Source organism: Phalacrocorax aristotelis, chromosome 24, assembly GCF_949628215.1.
Source record: "Phalacrocorax aristotelis chromosome 24, bGulAri2.1, whole genome shotgun sequence".
Classification (NCBI taxonomy): domain Eukaryota; kingdom Metazoa; phylum Chordata; class Aves; order Suliformes; family Phalacrocoracidae; genus Phalacrocorax; species Phalacrocorax aristotelis.
In genome coordinates, this window is record NC_134299.1 from 7,346,058 (window position 1) to 7,366,520 (window position 20,463).

Below are 20,463 nucleotides of genomic sequence, written 5' to 3' on the forward strand. Positions count from 1 at the left end.
GGAGATCCTCACAACCCTGCGCTCATGCTAATTTGAGGCAAGACCCAGCTCCAGGGTTGGAGGTAACGGGACCGCTCCCCGCACTGCCCGCAGCCGCTCCAGAAGGCCCCAAGTCTCGCTCCACCCGCGCACCGTTCCCATCCTCCTCTGGTGCCGGGTATTTAACACACGTGGCCTCCCTTGCTGATCCTGGGAACACCCACCAGGGACTCCCATCCGTGCTGCAGAGCAGCCACCCGTTGGGCCACCTCCTCTTGAATGGGTTTACTCCTTCCCAAGATCGTTCCTCTTCCTAGATCAGCTAATTTTCAAGGAGTGTAAGAACATTTACAAAATGCAGGCTAATGATGTCACCGCCTCCTTCTTCACATCCTTTCAACGGCCTCACAGAGTCAGAGAAGCTCCTCTCTCTGGCAGGGACCTCACCCTTTTGGCACCAGGTCCGTCATCGCGGGGTGGGTCCATATGGATCTGCAGTGGCCCGCGCTGCCCACGCAGCCTCCCCACGCGCCACCCTCAGCACTGCTGCCTCCGGCAGTGCCGTGCCACTCGACTTCCTGCCGTGGGGGCTCGGCTTTCGGTGCCCCTTTGCTGCCACCCTCGTGACACGGGGCAGAAGGCTTGAAGCCCGATCCCTCCCTTGCAGGGACGGTGCTGTCTGCACAAGGTCAGCTGCCTCACCTGCTGCTGACGACAGCCTTGAGAGCTCCCAAAACACATCTGGGAAAGCCCCTGGGTGGAAAAGCAGAGGGCAAAGATGGCCACAGGTGGCAAAACCCCGCTCCCAGCATGATCCTGGCCCCAAAACTTGTGCAGGAGTTTGGCAACTGTTTGACACTCGGGATCGCAGGCTGATGGGCAGCAACGTAACCCCCGGGACAGCTTCAGCTGTGGGCACAGCCCCAGCACAGCAGAACTCACACACTCAGCCTGGCCATCTGGAGCACACCAGAACCGAGTCACAAGGCTGGGAACCCACCAGTAACGCACTGCTGGGAGCAACAACCCCCAAACCACCTCGATCGGTGATGCTGGAGCAACAGGCACACCGCAAACCACGGTGCCTGCTGAAGGTAAATGGGGAAGCAGCCACAGTGACTGCTTCAAACAGGATAAGTAAGAAACCTGAGGCAGGACAGAAATGAATGGCAGGGAAGGGGGTTCTTCCGGGATGCTGGGGTAGGAGCCGGGCCAGGAGAGTCAGAGGGTACAGCTGGCAAGGATGGGTGCGCAGTGGTGCGGTGCCACAGCCTCTCTCCACTGGGAGACCCTGCGAGCCTGGATCAGGGGAGAGCGACCACCTCTAGGTCACGGACATACTCCCACCACCAGAGGCTGGAACTTCAGGGCCCTCCTCACCTGACCCGATGGCTGCGCTGCTCTGCTGGCACCCCGCCACACTGCTGCTGCTCGCACGGTGGGGCAGCTCAGGAGGCAGGGCACGGCACACAGGCCAGGGCAAAGCGAGATGGGGACGTTAGATGGGGAGAGCCAAACACCTCCAGATCTGGCTCAAACTTCCAACTACTCCAGTTTTCTGGGTCAAGCCCAGCGGCGCAGCAAGCCAGGGTGCGGAGGCATGGCTGGCACGGACCGCGCTTACCAAAATGCACTTCCCCGGCTCCAGGCTCCACAGGGAACTCTCCGTGTTGATCTTGTGCGTGAGCTTCCCTTCCATGAGGACGCGCTGGCTGCTCCCCTCCAGCACCGCGACGCGAATCGTGCTGCTGCTGATATCCACAGACACCTGCAACCACATAGGGAAACAGAAAATAATCAGGAAGGTTCCTGCTCACTCTTTTGCTGTGCTAGTTGGGGTGTGGGGTCAAGTACACTCACTGGGGATGAGAGAAGAGCTTTTAGACCTGCTTGTAGTGGTAGGGTGGGAATCCCACTGTTGTTTCAGAGCAAACAGCAGCAGCTCAGAGGAGAAAGGAAGCCTCTCTGGGAAACTAAAGGCAGCACGACCCAGCAGACCCTGGAAGGATTCAAGGCAGCTGGTTCTGCCACTGTGACTGCCCTGTGCCTCAGTTTCCCCACAGAGAAAACCAGGAATGCTACAGGCCTCCCCCACGCAGTGCTCAAAGGTTGGACACCCACTTGCTGCAACCAAGCTGTGAGCAGCACAGCGGGTGCCCGGCCATCGCCGTGAGGAGCTGGCCATGGGTGTGTGTCTTCCTGGGGGCTGAGCGCTTCCCTACCGAGCGGGAGAGATTTGGGGGTTTCTACACCGGGAAGAGCTGCAGTGGCTTGTCCCCGCTCCTGCTGCACCGCAACGAAGGCATGCTCCTTGGCTCCGTTTCCACCGCCAGAGCCGGTGCTGGGCTCAGCCCAGGCCCCCCGTCGGGCATGCGAGGAGGGGCCGTGCGCGGGAGGAACGCTGCAGCACGGCTCCCCTTCTCCCCTCTGTGGGGGCGAGGGGACAAGGCAGCTCCGTCCCCAGGAACGGGGCCAACTCCCGCCCGCAGCAGCCATATGGGGAACCCTGCTCCGACCTGCTGCGGAGGTGACATGGCTCTCCCCTGGGGAGACAGAGGCAGACTGCGACTTTGCTGCGTGGCATGCAGTACCCTCAGTCTCCAGAGAGACCATATGCTCTCGCCTTTCCCCTTCAGCCCTGAGCTGCTGCCAGCAGAGAGCCTGAGCCGGGCTGGGGGACTAAGGGAGAGCCTGGCCAGGAAGGGGCAGGTTTGTGGCCACCGGCACTGCCCCATCTCTGGCCCGAGAGGAGGAGACTGCGGTGAGATTTGCCTGCATTCTCTCCCAGAGTTCCTCCAGATCTTCCTCCTGCTCTGCAGATCTCATTTGAAATGTTATTACATTATCACCTAGGAGATTTCCAGCGGCTCACTAGCTCCACGCAGGCAAGAGACAGGCAAAGCTGCTCCAGCCGGGGAGGGCAGCACGGCTGCGTCTGATTGATGCCACCCAGATAAAGCCCCCAAACCAGCTGCATGTGACAGGTTGCTGCCAGGGCTTCGACAGGAGCGGAGGAGGCCCAGCACACACAGCGCAGGGTGACACCAGGACTGAGCTCCAACGCCGATGGCTGGGAGCAGGACTGTGGTCGCAGGGGATCGGGGAAGGGATGTGAGCTCTGGCTCTGCCAGACGGGAGAGGACGCCTGGCTTTCACCCGGCACGTGGCTGTGGACAGCCTCTGCAAAAGCAGCTCTTCCTGGATGGGAAACATCTCTGGAGAGGCTGCAGTGCAGAGCAGCTTCCTCCAGCCCAGGCTGAGGCCCCACCGCAGGGACCAGGTGTGGGAACAAGGCTCTGCTCTCCACCATCAGTGACTGCATCCTCCCACGGCGCAGGCACAGGGTTGCTGACACTGGGCTCTCCGCACAGCACAGAGCCTGCCCAGAAAGGGCCAAGGGGAACAAAGCAAGGTGATTCCCAAGTCACCTTCTAGGTTGTCTTCTTTGGGGCGTGGAGGGCTGGGGAGGCTGGAGAGATGGAAGGCACAGACGCAGCATCGCGGCTGTAGGATCCATGGGGACAGGAGCAATCAAATGTGAGAGGGGTTCTATTCCAAGGGGGCTGCACAAGACAGCTGGGGGGGCCGAGGGACGTCCTTGAGGTGGCTCTGGGACCAGCAGGGCGTTAGGAGAGGGAGCGGAGAAACCCAAATGGAAGAAGACATCCAAACTAGCTTAATCCAGCCACCTCATTGTGCAACCAGCTAGCACGAGAAGCGATCGCAACACCTGCTTCTACCTCCAGCCAGGAAAAAGGCCCCTCTTGGCACGTCAGCCCACAGGGAGTGGTGGCAGGGGACAGGAGCAAAGCACACACCGCCAGAGAGCCCTGACTGCCGCTGTGTGGAGAGAAATGTCCGAGAGGACTCACGTGTGCACGTGGCGGTGCCTGTGTTCGCAGGGCTTGGTGCATGTGGGCAGTGGCTCCTTCTCAGATGCCTTGGTGGAAAAATTGCCGCTGCACAGCATCCCTACTCCACGGGGGAGGGCGGCTGGGGTCTCTGAGGGGCTGCCCTTTCTCCCTGTGCTCCCCGCCACCCGCACTGCCCTGCCACGCTGAGTGCAGGGCGTGCACAGCCAGCAAAACTGGGTTGGCCAGAACCGGGCATGGACCCCAGGCAGCGGCTGGTGGGAAGCCAAGGGCGATCCCATGGGAAACACGCTGCCCTGACAGCGCAGCCATGAGCAGGGGCACCCCTGAGGCTCCGAGGCTGCTTGTCCACCACCATGAGCTCCCCACGAGCACCTTTTCTCCCCCAAAATGCCTGGCTTTCCTGGCGCTCACGACGAAACCCAGATCTCGGCTCTCTGCTGTGGCTTTCCACCACAGTAATTTCTGTGCACACTAAAACGCCCACACCCGCCCACGCAAATCAAACAAGCAAACACAAACCTATGAAGGAATCTAGCTCGTCTCCTCCGAGCCAGGCAAAAAGAGAGGCTTGTTGTCATTATCTCTATTTAAGTGCTCGGGAAGCGCTCGGATCCATGGGCTCCTGTTGCGCCTGTAAGTAGATCAGAGAGGTGGAGACTGCAGAGGAAGATGCTCCCACCTACCCCATCGCCCATTCTTGCTCCATGGACACTTTTTTGGAGCTCCATACAAGGAAACCTTAAGCTCGCCCGAGCAAAAATGTGCCATAGCAACAGCCTGAATCCAAAAAAGTGTCATAAGGAAGATTTTGAGCAGCGTTAGAGCTGGGCGCGCTCTGAGCCCAGGGACCAAACGGGGGAGATTTTTAATCTCGCCTTGGCAGGCAGAAGCCAGAAAAACCTGATAATTTTTTAAAAAGATGAAGCTGTGTGGCAAATGTAGGGGAGTGCTTCTCTTCTGCAGGGGCCCATCAATAACATGTCTGAAGTCCATCGAGCTTTAAAATGGCTCTGAACCATCCTACTCTGGCCTGTGACCCAGCCTATCTGCTTCCAGTCCCCTGAGGCTGGAAGGGATTTAAAGAATCACTTTAAAATGAAAAGCTGGCTGCCAAGAGGAGCCCCAAGAAGAATGTACGAACCAAACATCAGGAGATGCCTCGCAAGTCCAACATCTGAACAATCGATCGCCCTGAGAGGGCAGCGCAGGCAGACGCTGGGGCCAGGGCAGGCAGAGCTGCGCTGATAGTCGCCCCCACTGACACGCAAGGCCTCTTCCGCAGCGATGGCACAGTCCTGAGTCGAGGAAAGGTCCTGTCCCAGCTCCTGCGAGCACCTGCAAGGCCCCTGCGCCTCTGGGTGGCAAAGGATGGGGCAGACAAAGCCTGATGCAGTTTTTTTTTTTGGCAAGGACACAACTCCCCTGGCACAAAGGGCACTTCCTTGGGCAGGAGAGGCATCGTGATCGCAATATGATGCAGAGGGATGGAACATCCGTCTGGATGCCCTCAAATCCTTCCAAGAAACAGCCTGGATTTGTTTTAGAGACCCACTGCGAGAGATGCATCTCCCGGTCCCCCTGCTGTCCCCGTGGCAGCCGTTTGCTCCCTCACCCCTCCGGTCCGGGTTGCTGCTGCCAATTACACTCCTTTGGCATGATCAGGAGCTGTGTAGGCTGGAACCAGTGAACAAACGCAAGCGTGCTCATTTCAGCCACCCTGGAAGCAGAGAATGGGAGGTGGGGGAGTGCGGACTTCCCAAATGGAAAAATACAGACTCAGCCGTGGGGAGGGCAGCACTTTGGAAAGACAGGAGGGTTCAAACTTCTGGGTCCAACTACCGCCAGCCATGGGCACACTCCTCCCAAGTCCCTTGCCAGGAGGGAACACAAGTGGTGAAGGAAGAACAACGTGGCCACGAGCAGAGACAGAAAGTTCCTGCCTGAGCCAAGGTGGGAGGTGAGACCTCCCTGCCCACGTGAGCAGCTGGGGAGAGAGTCTGGCTGCTCAGCCTGCACCCCAGCTCCAGCTCCCTTCCACCCAGAGCAGGTCAGTCTCACACGGGCTGTGCCTGCTCCAGTTCCCAAGCACCAGAGGAGCTGTTCCAGCAGCTCCCGCTTGCAAATGAAAGGCAGGAGAAACTCCAAGCCAGAGCGAGCAACCGGGGAAGGAGCGTCCACCCCCAGCCAGGCTCAGAAACCCGCGTGCAAGTTTGCAGTCAGTGGAAGCAGAGAGAAAAAGGGCAGAAAGTGCCGTGGTGTGCCAGGGAACCCTGCTGGGGCCGGAGCAACAGGACACTGCAGTCGCAGAGGGAACGTGGCCAGGCTGGGACCGTCATTCCCCTCCAGCCACATACCCAGCAGCAGAAAAAAAGGCACCACCACATCCTGCTCCTTGAGTGCGAAGGACAAGGAGCCTTCGCGCTCCAAACGCAGCTTCCCGGGGAAGCTGGGCACCCCAAGGGAAATGCTGGAAGACACACCATTAACACCACTTTACCTGTTTGCCTTTTACGATGTGCTTGGGCACGGGCACTTTAATCTCCAGGTCGCTGTAGTCTTGGGACCAGGCATAATTGTCTCGCACAGCTCCATTGTAGCTGTCAGGGTTTGTCTGGAACTGCTCCTGTCTCCTGGGGGGAAGAAAGAGGTGACATGCTAAGTGTCGGACAGATCAGGGTCTGGAGAGAGCAGGAAACCTGAGAGCAGGCTACAAAAAGCAGAACGGAGGGCAGAGCCTCTGCTTGGCCATCCTGTGAGCATCCCTAATGCCTCAGGCTGATGCCCACTCTCTCCCTCACTGCTGGCCCTTTCTAGGAAGGGAGAAGGTTCAGGTCGGCAGCCCCAGGATGCAGAGAGACCCCAGCCACCCTGCCCATTGCAGGAGACTTGCACATCCCTCTCCCCAGCATGCCACAACAGAAGTCAGGCTGCTCACGGGACAACTGGTAAGACACAAGATAACTTGGCTGCCCAAAAGGCGCAGAGCTGGTGTCCAGTGGGCTCAAGGCACCTTCCCCGCTAACTCCACTCGAGCAGAGCTCCTCTTCCCCTCCACCTCCCTGCAGCATTCATTGCACCTGTCGCAGCTGGAGCAGGGGCACCATCACACACTGGAGGGTGCGTGCTGCCTCCTGAGCCACTGCCGTGGCTGCAGAGGTGGCGGCCCATCGCTGCGACCTGGGTTCACCGTGAAAAAACAGGGCTGCTTGTCTTTCTCCCAGTTTTAGCCGTGTTTGGGAAAACCATCAGCTGTTGTGACCCACGCAGTTGCTGGCACAGAGGTGATGGAGCTGTGGAGCAGGACGCCTGAAGAGCCAGCCTGGCGTGGCACTGGAAGGGGGCGATTGGGCAAGCGCATCATGAGCAACACTTTGAGCAAAACCCAGCCGCTTCCAGCTGCAGAAATCTCAGGAGAAGGAGGAGGAGGCAGTTGTGAGGGCAGGATGGGATTTGTCAGATCGATAAGCAATAATCAATACAGTGTCTCTGGCCAAGAAAGGAGATCTCCATCACACTCATGTTCCTGCTGGCAGGCTGAGGATCTATTCCATCGAAACCTCCCAGAGAGGGCTTTCAAATATAATAAAATCTTTTCTAAAGATAGCTGCGGTGCTAACAAAAGGCAGAGTTATTTTAAAATGTTTTGATACGCACCTAGTCCTCAATCTGGAGCTGTATAAACATGGGGCTGCAGCGTGTTACGTAAGGGGGGCCCGGTGACGAGTGGCCCCGGGGGGCAGCTGGCCCTGGGGACCGCATCTCTGTCTTCCCAACACCCCCACGCCGAGTGGCCCTCGCCAGCACCGGCTGGGGGTGGATTCCAGCAGCACGGCGCCCTGAGGATTATGTAAGATCCATCGATTTTAATTTAATTAGGCTCCAAGACGGTCAGAGGGTGTTGTTGAAGGGGCTGTGCTTACAGACGCACACCTTTTTTTTTTTTTCTTAATGGTTTCATGGGGTTTTACTTGCCCTCTAACAACCATCCGTGCCCTGGGGTGGTTTTGATCACATTCTCGGTGCGGCACAGGCATCATTGGGAACCGGCAGCGGCTGCGGGCTCCCAGCCTCAGGCCGGTGATTTTGGGGCGCACTGCATCACTTTTTTCGGGCATCTTGGCCTTGCCTGGCGGTCACCCATTGGGTGCCCATTGCCATGGAAACGGGGTTGGCATGGCAGCGCCGAACAGGCGCTGGCACGGGCTGGCTCCAGCTGTCGGTTTCCCAACCACCCCCAGATTGTAGGAGTCGAACAGGCTGGAGGGCGAGAGGGGGAACGGTGTGGGCGACTGGGGTCTGCGGGGCCCCATGGGAAGCGAAGGGGTTGAAACGAGGCGGCATGTCCCTGGGCATCGTCCCGTCTGTCCCCAGGTCCTCACCCAGAGCCAGCCCAGCAGTAGCACCCTGCCCCGGCTCTCGGAGCACTATTGTCCCACAGACCCTCCTGCACGAGCCCCAGGCAGAGACAAGGGACGTTTGTCTCCCGGGTGAGGATCTGCGCGCTGCCCAGGGCAGCAGGGCTGGTTCAGTGCCCTTGCAGGACGTGTCCCGCGTGTTGGGGTCTGCCCAGGCACGGCGCGGGTCCGTGAGGCTCCTGCCCTCCGCCCTGACTCCCTCGGGCTGGAGCGAGCATGTACGTGGTGTATGTGGCCAGGCACTGAACCAGAGGACAAACCTGACTGGGGTTTAAAACCAGCCGGGTGTTTTTCCTCCTAAGAGAGTGTTTTCTTCTAATCAGCATGGACCTGAGCTGCGAGGCAGAGCTCACCATGCTCCTTCCAAACCTGCCCCCAGACAGCAGAGGGAAGGCATGGTGGCTGGGGGTCGCCACCCCAAACATCAGCTCCCTGAGGGCAAGCAAAGAACTGGACAAGAACCAGCAAGTGGCTGGTTACTTCCAGGCCATTCCCCCCTTCCCGGCCTTCCCCAGGGAAAGCTCAAAGGCTAAAAGGGGAGGCAGCGAGCCTGTGCTCGGGCCAAGGCTTGTTAGAGCAGACTCAGAGCATCAAAGATGAGAGAAAACCCATCAGCACAAAGGCAAGCATGGGTAAGATGCAAGCTGTAAATGCCTCATGGCCACAGCACAGATAAGCACAATCCCGGGGCAGCCGCTCGCTGCCACAAAGCCACCAGGCCCATCCTTGTTCTGTCTGTTCCTCGGGAGGAAAGTGCTAGGGCTGAGCAGAGCCTGGCCAGGCACATCCTGGGTGTTTTAGCCCTCCCAAGAGCCTGCAAAGCATGATTTCATTCTCCCGTGAGGGCACGAGTGGCTTCACAGCAGCCCCGGGAGAAGTCAGTGTTGATTGGGTTACTTCTACAGGGAAACTGAGGCAGGACTTGCTCTGCAATGACTGTGTCAAACTTCTCTTTGCATGGCATCACTACTGAACAAGCAAAAGCAGTCTTCCTCCCAGCCCCGACCATCCCCCGCAGGACAGCTCCGTCCTTGCTCCCTCCGTGCCATAACTAGAGCAGCACAAGATGTTTCGCAGCCATCCCTGCCTCCTCGTGCAGGCTGCCGGCAACAAGCTCAGCCCCGCTGCCTCGTCCTCGCAGCCCTCCTGGGCTGGCCAGGCAACATATGCCCAGCCAAACCTGGCTTCAGCTGAGGGGCGAAGCTTTCCCTCATGCCCAAGCCTCCCTCCTGCCGTGGCTGCTTGTCCCAGGAGTGTGAGGAACGGTGCCATCCCTTACCTGCTCCTCTCCTCACCAGCCAGCCCGAACCCGTCCAGCCCTTCCTGCAAGTCACCACTGCCGAGCTCTGCTCCAGCTCTGCTCCCAGCACTCAAAGCCCTCAGATGTGAAACTAATGGGGTGACTTTGTGCCCCAAAACTGGATCACAGGGGAAACTCACGAAGGCCCTGATAAATTCCCCTGCAAGTTTAACTGCCTGCTCTTGAGCAAGTGAGGATTCAGGGTGACAAACACAGGCCTCGGCCTCGTTAGACGCCTCTGACAAATGACTGACAGCTCCACCATCTCCTGGAGCAACTCTTCCTTTCCTGGAGATTTTCCAGCCAGAGCCTTGCCCAGTCCAAGTCTGCTTAGCACATGCCACCCTTCACGCCGGTGGCACTCAAGAAATTGGACCCAGCTCCCTGGTTGGGAGGCAGCTTCCCTCACCATCCGCAGGAGATGGCCCCAGCTCACACAGAGCTGGGCTGAGCCTTGCCACCATGCCGGAGACAGCTGTCCCGGCCAAACCTGTCCCTTGTGTCGCTTCAACAGCACCACCGTGCAGCGGGCGAGAGAATTTCCTGCAAAAACACCATCACCAAGAGACATCCCCATCCCCAGATCCACCAGGCAAAGATCAAGGTTGAATCCAAAGCATGGCGTGGGTTGGATGGCAATCCTCCCGGCAGCCTGCTGATAGCACAGTGGCTCCTGGTGCAATGGTCAGCTCACCAGGACGCCAAACCACCCGCTGGGCCAGGGCAGGCGGTGGCAGGGCTGAGGAAAAAGAGGGTGAAAAAGCATCAGCTTCTAAAACCAAGGGTTTGGCACTGCGTGCACTTGGCTGCCGGGTGGTGGGGATGGTGTGGGTGGGTCTGTGTGTTCTGTCTTGTTCTATTTTTGCTCGCAATGTGTCATTTTGGGGGAGGTGAAACCTTTAACAATGCACCGTTGAAAAGCAGCCGATCTGTTTTCCACTCCTAGGAGCTGCACCGCACGGCTGCACCGTCACCGGTACCAGAGCCGTTCCCCTTGCACGGGGTCAGAGCCCTGGCGGCAGCGAGAGGGGGCCGGGACCTGAGGAGAGGTGGCAGCGTCACCAAGAGGTACCGCTTGAGTGCGGCTGGGAAGGCAGAGCTGGCCCCGGTGTGCAGGCTGGATGACGACGGTCAAGACACACGCCGGGCCCCATATACAGATTTCTGGGCATTTCGGATTCTGGGCTTTCCAGCTCCATGGGTCGGGGATGCACGATGAGCTGAGCAATGTGGAAATGGTGGCAGAGCAATCCTCCCCTCCGCAGACAGGCGGCTAGATGCATTTCTGTCCTCGGGGTACAACAGCTCCAGCGCCAGCTCTGTAAAAGCAGTGACAGACACAAACCAAGGGCAGGAACCAAATGCCGAAGGATTTGGTTTAATGTTTCATACGAGGAGAAGTAGGGCAGCTCACTGAGTTCCTCTTCACTGAGGATTTTGGGTGCAAGAACACAAAAGTTGAGGAATAGATACAGCAGCAGGGGAACAGTCGTCTATCAGCCCGATGCTGCAGGCTGAGGGGCTGCGGTGGGGGCAAGCATCATGGGAAGGAGTTAACATGGGTGTAATCCCAATGGACTTTTTTTCTCTCCATAAAAAGAAAAAAAAAAAGAAAAAATCTCAAGGATTTTCAGAGCTACTTAAGGAAACTGATCCTCTCAGCCTGGAGCATCTCAGCTTTCCGATGCAGGATGCCCGCCCTCTTGGGAAGCAGAACAACAGAAGTCGGGGATACCCGGGTTTTGCAGGGTCAGGCATGCCTGACGGCTCAGCATCCACCGTGGCCTCAGCCAGCGCTGGCTCTTCAGCTGAGCAGACCGCTGAGCTCAGGGTGGGGGTCTGCACCTCGCCAGCATCACCGTGGGCCAGTATAGCAGACACCCTCCAATCACTTGGCATTCACAGAAAGTTTCCTCCGGGGCCGGCACTGCTGTTTGCTCTTTGTCAAGGTGAATTATTTAGGCAGCTTTATGGAAAATGTGTCAAGCCAGTTAAGTGAGCCAGAGGTAGAGGCAGGTGGAGAAGACAAACAACCTCAACAGCTGAAGCTGGGCAAGCAGGACTGGCCGAGGCCAAACGGGTGATGTGGGGGGAAGCTGGTGCTGTGAGACAACCAACCCGCTGGACACAGAAATGGGTACCTAGAGCTGTTCCCTTCTGCAAAGTTGCTCCTGAGGGAGGCATTTATAACAGTCCTACCCTACCACACCCCGCCATCAGCAACAGGTCCCACAAGCACATCCCAACAACAAAAGCAAGGTTCTCCCCTCATGAGACCTTCCTCCGTTTAGAGTGGGGCAAACGCAGGGGAAGGGTGTTGTACGGAGACACCCTGCCGGCAAACAGCAGAGGAAAACCACCCCAGCTCTGTATTTTAACCACTGTCAGAGGCCCCCTGTGATGCATGAAACCTTCTTCAAGCTCAAGAGGTTGCCAAGAATGGAAAGATCTCATTAAGTAATAATGAAGTTCCGAGCAATAGGAAAAGAGAAAATCAGGCACAATGTGTCCGTGTGCCTAACCCAAATAAGCATGCAGCGAGCAGGGCCTGCCAGAGAGATGCACTGCACGCCGTCAATCCAGCCAGCATTTATTGCAATGATCAGACATTTGGATCAAGGCTGTTGCTCCATGACAGCAGCCTAGAGCGAGTGGCGTCCATCAACTTAATTAATCCTGCGTCCGTAGCACTGTGATGACTCAAGGAAGCATCGTCAAGTTCAGGAAGAGAAGCTGCTGCTGACACGCAAGCGCTTTGGGCAGGCTGCCATGCTGCAAGGCACCCAGCACCACAGCGGGGCTGTAGCTGAGGGCTTTTCCTCTCTGGCTTGGTTGGAAACGCCTGCTCTGAGGTGGGTTTCTCCAAGCCAGATGCCTCCACCACAGCTTCTAGTGCCAGTGCTGGCAGGACTCGAGGTGAGGTGGAAGAAGGGCCCTACCTCCTGCACGCCGTGGCCCCGCCGCCTCTGTCTCACCCAAGGCAGCAGCATTCCGATCTTTCTGTAGCTCACAGCCGGCGTTGCTTGGCTCAAAGCATCTTGCTGGGCTTCCCATCCAGCGGGGAGGATGATGTAGATGAGGACGAGAGGAGCATTCAGAGTCTGTCCCCCTAAAACCACTGCAACATGCTCAGCTCTGCTGCTGCAGGTAGTGCAGGGTGGCTGAGAACCAGTGCTGCGTCAGCAGCCACCGTCCTCCTGCCCTGGTGACGGTCAGGTCACCCACCTGGGCTCCTGCTCCTGTCAGACCCCAGCAGCCTCCAGGCCTTCACATGATCATAAATCCCCCCTCCCTCCTGGGGAAGCACCCTGGAAGCCCCTGTGCCCAGCCCATCCGGGTGGAAACCATCATGGGAGGAGCAGGGTGAGGGCCGGCCAGCTGGGAAGGCAGCAGGCGGGTGGCAGCGCGCTCTCCGCATTGCTACACAGAGGCCACGTTCGCCCGACGGCACCAACACACGCACTGGAATACAGATTTCCAGAGCTCCTGGCTCCCAGCCCCCTGCTTGCCAGCATGACCAGATGAAAACTCAAAGCCACCTCGAGCCACGGGAAGGTCTGTGCACCCTGTACACCTTCCATCAAGCCCCAGCTCGAGCTGGATTACAGCCAGAGGGAAAAAGCCACAGCTTTTAAGATTAATTTTAAGAGGGTCAGACATGCCCTCTGCTACTCGGGGTCCCAACGGCGGTGCTGGAGCAGCCAAGCAACAGGTAGAGAAGCCAAAAATTTAACCTCTTCAGAAAGCTGCATTTCCAAAGCTGCGGGGATTGCGTGTGTGGAAAATACCAGGTTTGTGCTCCTTCTGCAAGCAAGCTGTGAAGGATCCTCCCCCCCACCTCCAGATTTAACATCTTTTGGCATCAAAATATCAGGACCGTTGCACTCCATCTCTCTTGGTTTTGCCCGAGAAGCACCAAGGCAGAAGCAACGTTTACCGCAGGCTCTCGGCACCTTCACTGAGGTCCTGGAGGCACCCAGTGTTTCATAAAGGCTGCCTTTGTACAGAACACTTCAGTTAATTAGGTCTCCGGCAAAGCGTTAAGCAAGCTGAATACCAAACCCTTCCCTCTTACAGCTCAGTTCACACCTGCAGTCAACAAGCCTCGGGATCCGCTCTGATCCACTCTGCCACCCTCCAGCTGTCAGTGCGTTCCAGCCCCGAGCACACCAGTGGCCCGGGGTGGGTCTGGGGCCCCTCCTGACCCTCAGGGCTTCTTCCAGCCCAGGTATGTTTGGGTTGCTTGGGGAAAACACCCCAAATCCAGTTTGAAAGGTTGTCTTCACCCCTGGGGTGGACAGAAGTTCATCGGTGGCTCCTCAGTTGTCCTCTACCCCAACCTCAGAGCTCCTGAGCACACGCCTCCAAGGCCGCAGCGCGCAGCTTTGGTGGTCCTGCTCTCAAAAAAAAAAGACCAAAAAACAGAAGCCAATGCCTTCCCCCTCACCCCTAAAGCTCAGGCACGCCCTGGCTAGGCCATGCAGCCTGGGGTCCAGCCTGTGGTGCCCACCGTCAGCTCCACAGGAAGGTCTCCTGCCTTCAGGAAGCCTCAGAGCTTTGATTCATTACGAGGATGCGTCCAATGACCAGAACCAGAGCGCATCAAGACACCTTCCCCCTGTATCACATCATATCATCAAGCCCAGACGATGCTGTGGGGAGAGGGGGCCAAGGCTCCCCCATAGAAGATGCCCAACGTACCACCCACACAAGATGATGCCTTTGCTGCCCGACCCAGCAGCCAAACAGCCAATCCACCCAACCCACAGCAGCTGGAGTCCCACTGGTCCCACCGTACAGGACCAAGATGCTCTGCCCGTCGCCCCACCAGGGGAAAGGCTTGCCCTTTTCCAAGCTCACGCTCTTCAGGGGAGCTTTTAGCCTTCCCTTTCGGTTTCCGAGTTATTTACGGAGCCATTCGACAGAGCCAACTTACTGACATTCGGCGGGTTTAAATGCCACAGCCAGCTCGCAGGAGAGCTTCGGAGCATCATCACCAGAGGGTTAGGTTTCACTACTGCTGGGATATTTAGGTCAAGGACAGCAGGACACGCAACTGTCCAGAAAAGTCCCCGGGATCTTTATTGTTTGCACAGAGCTTATACAACCTCGGGTTTCAGAGGTCTCCTCCGAGAGACCTACACACAGCCAAACTGGGCTGGATTCAATTATAGCTCCCCTGGAGAGAGGGGATAAGGCCAAAGAAGTCCAACAGGACTGAACTGTGGGAGCAGGGGACAAGGCGGCCCCTCAGACCCCCACAGCACCCGCTCGACCTGGCCCAATCTCTCCCGACACCTGATGGCACAACGGGGCCGTGCCGGGACCCGCTCGTGGTAGTTTTCCACATTACGCCGCTTCCTTTGGCGAATAACGTGATATTAAAACAAGCAAACAGATATTGCTTTTTTAAATAAGAATCAGGCACACGCTGTCCCTCGGCCTCCAGCCCTGGGATTTTCTGCTTGTTAAGAGAAAAATTTATAGGTTTTAATTTAGTTATTTTTGGTCCTGGGACCTAATTTTGGAGCTCAGTACCTTGGTAGGGCAACCAAAGCCCTAAGCGATCCAGTGCGTGACATGGGAACTGGGGCTCTGCTGCTGATCTCAGCAACCCAGCTGGAGGAGTCCGATTCCCCGCTGGAAAATTGGGCCCCAACCAATTCCTCGTCAGCTGCAAAAGGCTCGTTACGGTTAAGGGCTGCATCAGACAGAGGGCTGGAGGGATCTCATCCTCAGCTCAAGTGTTTCAGCTCTTTGAAAAGATGCTTCCCAAGCAGTTGAGTTTCAACCGCTATGGGAGAAGGTTTATGTATTAAAATAATTCTCCCAGCAGGAAGCCACAGCCTCTCTCCATTGCAAGAAGACAGACTCTGCTTGGCAGGGAGGACTTAAAGAGAAGTTCCTCCTCTTCCCCCCAGTATAACTTGGACACATCCCTCCTAGAAACCTGACACAACAGTACCACAAGCCCAGCGCTGCAGGTCCCGAGAGCGAAACAGCCTTTGTGTTACACAATGAGCCAAGGACGAACTGCCTTTCCTCTCCCGGGCGTGCCCAAGGAGGAGGGTCTGGCCAACACAGGGCTTTTGAGCAGCAAGGCTTGAACAAAGCTCCTGTTCCCAGCTGCCACGGGCTGCAGCTCCTGCCTGGAAAGCTGGTCAACAGTGCTGGGGAGCGCTGGGAGGGGAGGAAAAGGGTTTGAGTGATGCCAGTTGGCTGGGGGGGACCAGGTGGCTGGAAGAGGGTTTCCTGGCCCCACCGGGCCAGTGGAACAACCGATGAGCAAAGAAACGGGGTAGGAAGTGGAGAACCCTGATGGTTCAGACAGGCGCAGAGCACAGGGACGGCCCTTGCCATCCCAGCATTGGCAACGAGCTAAGGGGGATCGTATAGGACCAGGAGGAACACAAAGATGCTTAAGTGAGAAACAACCAAGCAAATGAGGACTCTTCAGCCTAAAAAAAGGTTGAAAGGAGGAAAACAGACATGGTAGGAAAACCCCACACAGGGCAGAGAAGGGAAATGGGAAACTGCTCGCTGCCTCTCCACCTGTGCAGACACAAGAGCCGCGTGTGGTGGCGCTGCACGGTGGTGGACCTGCCACAGGACGCTCCCGCGGAGGCCCCAGACACGCAAGGGCCGAAGTTCAGAGACAAAAGGAAAAAAAAATAATAATACACCAAGAGACATGAAAGACCAAGCGCTCGCTCTGGCTCAGAAAGCTGCTGAGCCACGATTTGCCGGCGGTGGGAAGAAAACACAGAGGAAGTATCACCGCACGCTCGTTCTGTTCTTCTCCTCTTCCCCAAGCGTCTGCCACTGATGGAGACAGGATACGGGGCCAGATGGAGCTCGGCTGTACCAGGTCAGGCCGTTCTCTGGAGGTCTGTCTGGCTGCTGCTCGTGACGGGCCTCGGCCGCGCCAGGGGAATTCCCTGCACACAGCCCCGGGTGCCTTGCGGCACCCTCTGTGCAGCTCGTGTGCGTGAAAGGAATCAGAACCAGGACAGACTCTCCCTTAAATATGGATCAGGATCAGCTCTGTCTTTCTGGGTCAGGCTGGAAGAACAGCACAGACCCTGTGCTCCAGCGGTGAGCTCACCAGGAGAGCCCACAGGGACATCAGCAAAGGAAACCAGTTTAACTGGCTTCTGGTCTGGACAGGTCCCTAACAGAGCCTGCTGAACAGAAGCATCTGTGGGCTCCACTCCCTTCCCATGAGAGAAGAAAGCTTGCGGTAACACCACCTCGGAGTCAAACAATACTGGCCTCGAAGCCAGCAGTGTGCAGCGATAGCCCGTCCCCACAGCCCTGCTCCTCTGCTAAGGGTGGCCAGCAGTGAAATTCCCCTCCCCGGCACCCTGGGGAGAACAAAGCCATGCCAAAAGCCCATCCTGCAAGGACCTTGCGATGAAAACAACTCATCTGGGCTTCCAGCAAAGCCAAGCCATTGCTAAGTCAAATTAGATCCACACGGGAGCCTCATAGAAATTTCCCAGAGTGCTGCCGGATCATCCCGGGGATGCGCCCCAGCATGCCCTGCAAAGGGTTAACCTGGAATGAAAGCGGCTGCTCTTGGGAGAGGAGAGAGCTGGAGTGTCAGAGGAGTCAGCTCACCAGATTAACACATTTCAGTTCAATTTTGCTCTGCTTCTCACTAGGGACAGTGAGCCGGAAAGTACACAAGTGATTTTTGTAGGTCACTGCCGAGCCCTGCCACCCGCTTACCGGGCCGGCGGAGCAGGTGGCCGGCCCCGAGGCAGAGCTCACCAGGACAGGGCGGTCCGGGCAGCCGAGGCTCTGCTGGGCTGCGAGGGCCAGGCCGGGGCACAGGCAACACTGCTGCCCGTTCATCCCCTTCCCCGGCACAACTGCCCTGCGTGTACAGGTGATGGGAGTCTCTTCCCCAGGTCACACATGGCAAAAGACTGGCAGGGGCTCCTTTGAGGCCCAACCGAGGCAGTGATGGAGCCGCAAACAGCCCCCTTCTTACCACAGTCCCTTCCTTCAGCCCTTTCTTCCCTCTCCACGCCCAAGGAGGTGCACAGCTGGGCCGTGGAGGGCATGAGGTTTTGTTCTGCGCTGGCTCACCATGCCAAGTCCCCCGGCAGGAGCCGCAAACCTTCCCCACGGATGAGGTGCTGCATGTCTGCCTCAGCCCGCCTGGTGCTCACCAGTGCTTCATGTCCTGCTGGTCCCATTTCAAGCCCTGGGCACACCGTGCACAGCATGGCAGCCCAAGCTGGGGCGTGTGGGTGCCACAGCTCCATGCCAGCCTGCTCCGACCCAACCTGCGTCCCTGTGTGGGCAGGGGAGTAGAGGGACCAGCAGCTCTCCACTGCCCAGGGGAAGGCAGGAACGAGGCTGGAGTCACCTGGGGGGAACCCTTCCCAAAGATCCTTCTCTGGGAGACCTCACCTGCCTGACAACCAAGTGCCCTGCTGCTCTTTGCAGCGGGTCACTCTCCCAAGGTCCAAGACGGTCTCTAACAGAGCATCCCAAAGAGTCCAGAGCTGCCCCATCCTAAGCACGCCTGGCCAGAGCACCCGGATGAGACGCAAGGGCTGGACAGAGAAATATATGAAGGTGAGGCATTCACCATCATGCACATGCTTCCAGAGCTGCAGCTCTTAACCTCCTGCCACCACCTCTTGCCTGCGCATGGAGTAACCCCTGGGATGGGGCTCATGGGACTGGGGGAGGAGAGCATAGCCCTAGTTCATACTCAGAGAAAGAAGGGAGCAGAGGGAAGCCAGGAACCAGAGTCAGAAAGCACAAGCCAAGCACCCAGGCCAGGCTGCGCAGTGCCACACGTGGGCTGCCGGGCTCTATTTTAAATGCTGTGTGGCAAATATATGCAGGATGAAATCCAAGCTGGGGGAAGGGAAGGGTGCTGGGTGGCGGAGGTGTTCAAAATTAGGAGCTGAGCTCAGGCGAGGATGGCTTCCGGGACAGATGGGGGAAGAGCCGGAGCTGGGGCCTGCGCAAGATGTGCAGCTGCAACGCCAGCCCCGGCCGTGTGCTCCTGGGACGAGCAGCCCCGCAGCGGGGTGTGCCGGGGGGCACGGCCACCTCTGCTGCCCCAGCGAGGCAGGGAGACCATGGGAGCCACGACGGCCAGGGAAGGTTGGCAAGGACGCCCAGGGCAGCTGCGAGCCAGGCCGAGGAGATGGCTTCTTCAGCAGCACGGAGACCTCCAGTCCCCCTCAGCACAGCTCCCGGCACGTGGATCACCCCAAAGGCACCCCAGTCCTCAGCATGTTTATGGGACAGCCTTCCAAGGAAAAGAGAACTGCAACACCTGTGTTTCACAGGCAGGGGAGGTGAGGGATGCAGGGAGACCTGCCCAAGCCCCTGGCAGAGCAAGGAAGCAAGCCCTCCTACCCTCCTCGCCTGCGGGTGATCCTCCCCACCTGCAAAGCCGGCTTGATTCCACTCTCTCCTTCCGGATCAACCCCAAAAAAGCTGCTACCATCTCACTGTGCTTTGCAAGATGCTCACGAACAGCGCCCTAGCACCCGGGTGCACAGCAAGGCTCTGATGGGAGCTGGCAGATCTGGGATGGTACCTGCCCTACATTCATGGAGCAGTCAGGTTGACAGAATGAGCGAGTTTTTATATAGATTTTGGTGGCAGCAGTTTTCTTCACCAGCAGCAGGGGGAGGAGGGAGGGAGATGGAAAATATTTTCGTAAGCTCTTTTTTGCATTCTTGCTGCCAGAGTCGCGCATAATTCATGCACCCCTCGTAACCAGGCTGGTGGCTCTGGGTTTTGCTCAGAAGGGGCTGTGCAGAATTAAGCAGCCAGTTAAATTATTAATAGTCTGTTGGGGGTGCCCAGGATGCCTGCTCCTGGCCCCGCTGCCTTTCGGGGGGGCTCCAGTGCCCCCCAGAGGCACAGAAACCAACTACAGCCATCTGACAAACTTGTTGGCCACTCTGCCCTACTTAGAGCCCACAGACACCCTGTTCTCCTGGCCTGGAAACCACCGGGCTGCGACATGTCGCTGGACGGGTCCTCCTGCGTCCAGTCTCACCCACCACACCCCCAAACTGGGCAGGCACCAAGGGGGCTGTAAGGGTTTTACCCCACCAGCCTGTTTGGGGCAGTCAGAGGAGGAGCAGGCAGGAATAGGAAAGGGAGAAAAGCTTGTCGGGCAGCACAGAAGCTGCAGGGGCGACTGTATTCAGCTGAAGGCACCTTCTTTTCATGGCTAGACTGGGGGGGGGAGAGCTGCTACACAGGACTTTGAGTTGGATGCCACATGTGCAGGCTGCAAAATACCACCAGAGTGTCTGAAATCTGTCCGGAGCCTCCCTCCGGCTATGCCAGGACAGACACTCAAAGGGTGGAGGATGCAGTGGGCTTTGCACCTGGCTGGGCATGCAAGAACGGCTCTCCTCACCCACAGCAGAAACTGTCCCCGTCAGACACATCCTACCCCCGCAACAGTCCTCAGCTCCCTTCCTAATCCCTCTGGTTTCCTTCCCGCAGCCTTGACATCTGTTTTCAGGCAGTTAAATACCACTCGCAACGGCCGCTGCCCCCTCAACAAAAGGCCCAACTCAAAACTTCTTGTGGCAGAACACAACAAATGAGGGCTGCGAGGGGGCACAAGCAGCCGGCGTCCACACCAGCACCAGCTCCCTCCTGCTCGTGGACTCGCAGGGGGCTCGCGTCTCTCCCTCTCCTTTCCGTTTAGGATAAAACCGGGCTGGAAACACACGGGTCAGCACTGTGGTCATGCAGCCCGGCCGCAGAGACCTGCCAGCTCTAACAGGGCTTTTTTTGGCTCATTAATTTTGTGCTGGGAGAGGTGTCAGACTGACAGCCCCGAGGACAATCTTTCTTTCACAGGACAGCTCAGGCAGCAGAACGCAGCTTTTAAGGT

The 20,463-nt window shown here is 57.8% G+C and overlaps 1 protein-coding gene across 1 annotated transcript in view; it reads right to left on the reverse strand.

Annotated features, from left to right (window-relative positions):
• The window catches only part of NUDCD3 (NudC domain containing 3), a 33,278-nt gene that overhangs the window by 7,017 nt on the left and 5,798 nt on the right, over positions 1 to 20,463 (reverse strand). The window contains exons 3-4 of the mRNA XM_075117540.1: positions 6,352 to 6,484; positions 1,604 to 1,747 (exon numbers count right to left, since the gene is read on the reverse strand). Coding sequence (XP_074973641.1) covers positions 1,604 to 1,747; positions 6,352 to 6,484 — 277 coding nt within the window. The remainder of the gene's footprint in view (positions 1 to 1,603; positions 1,748 to 6,351; positions 6,485 to 20,463) is intronic.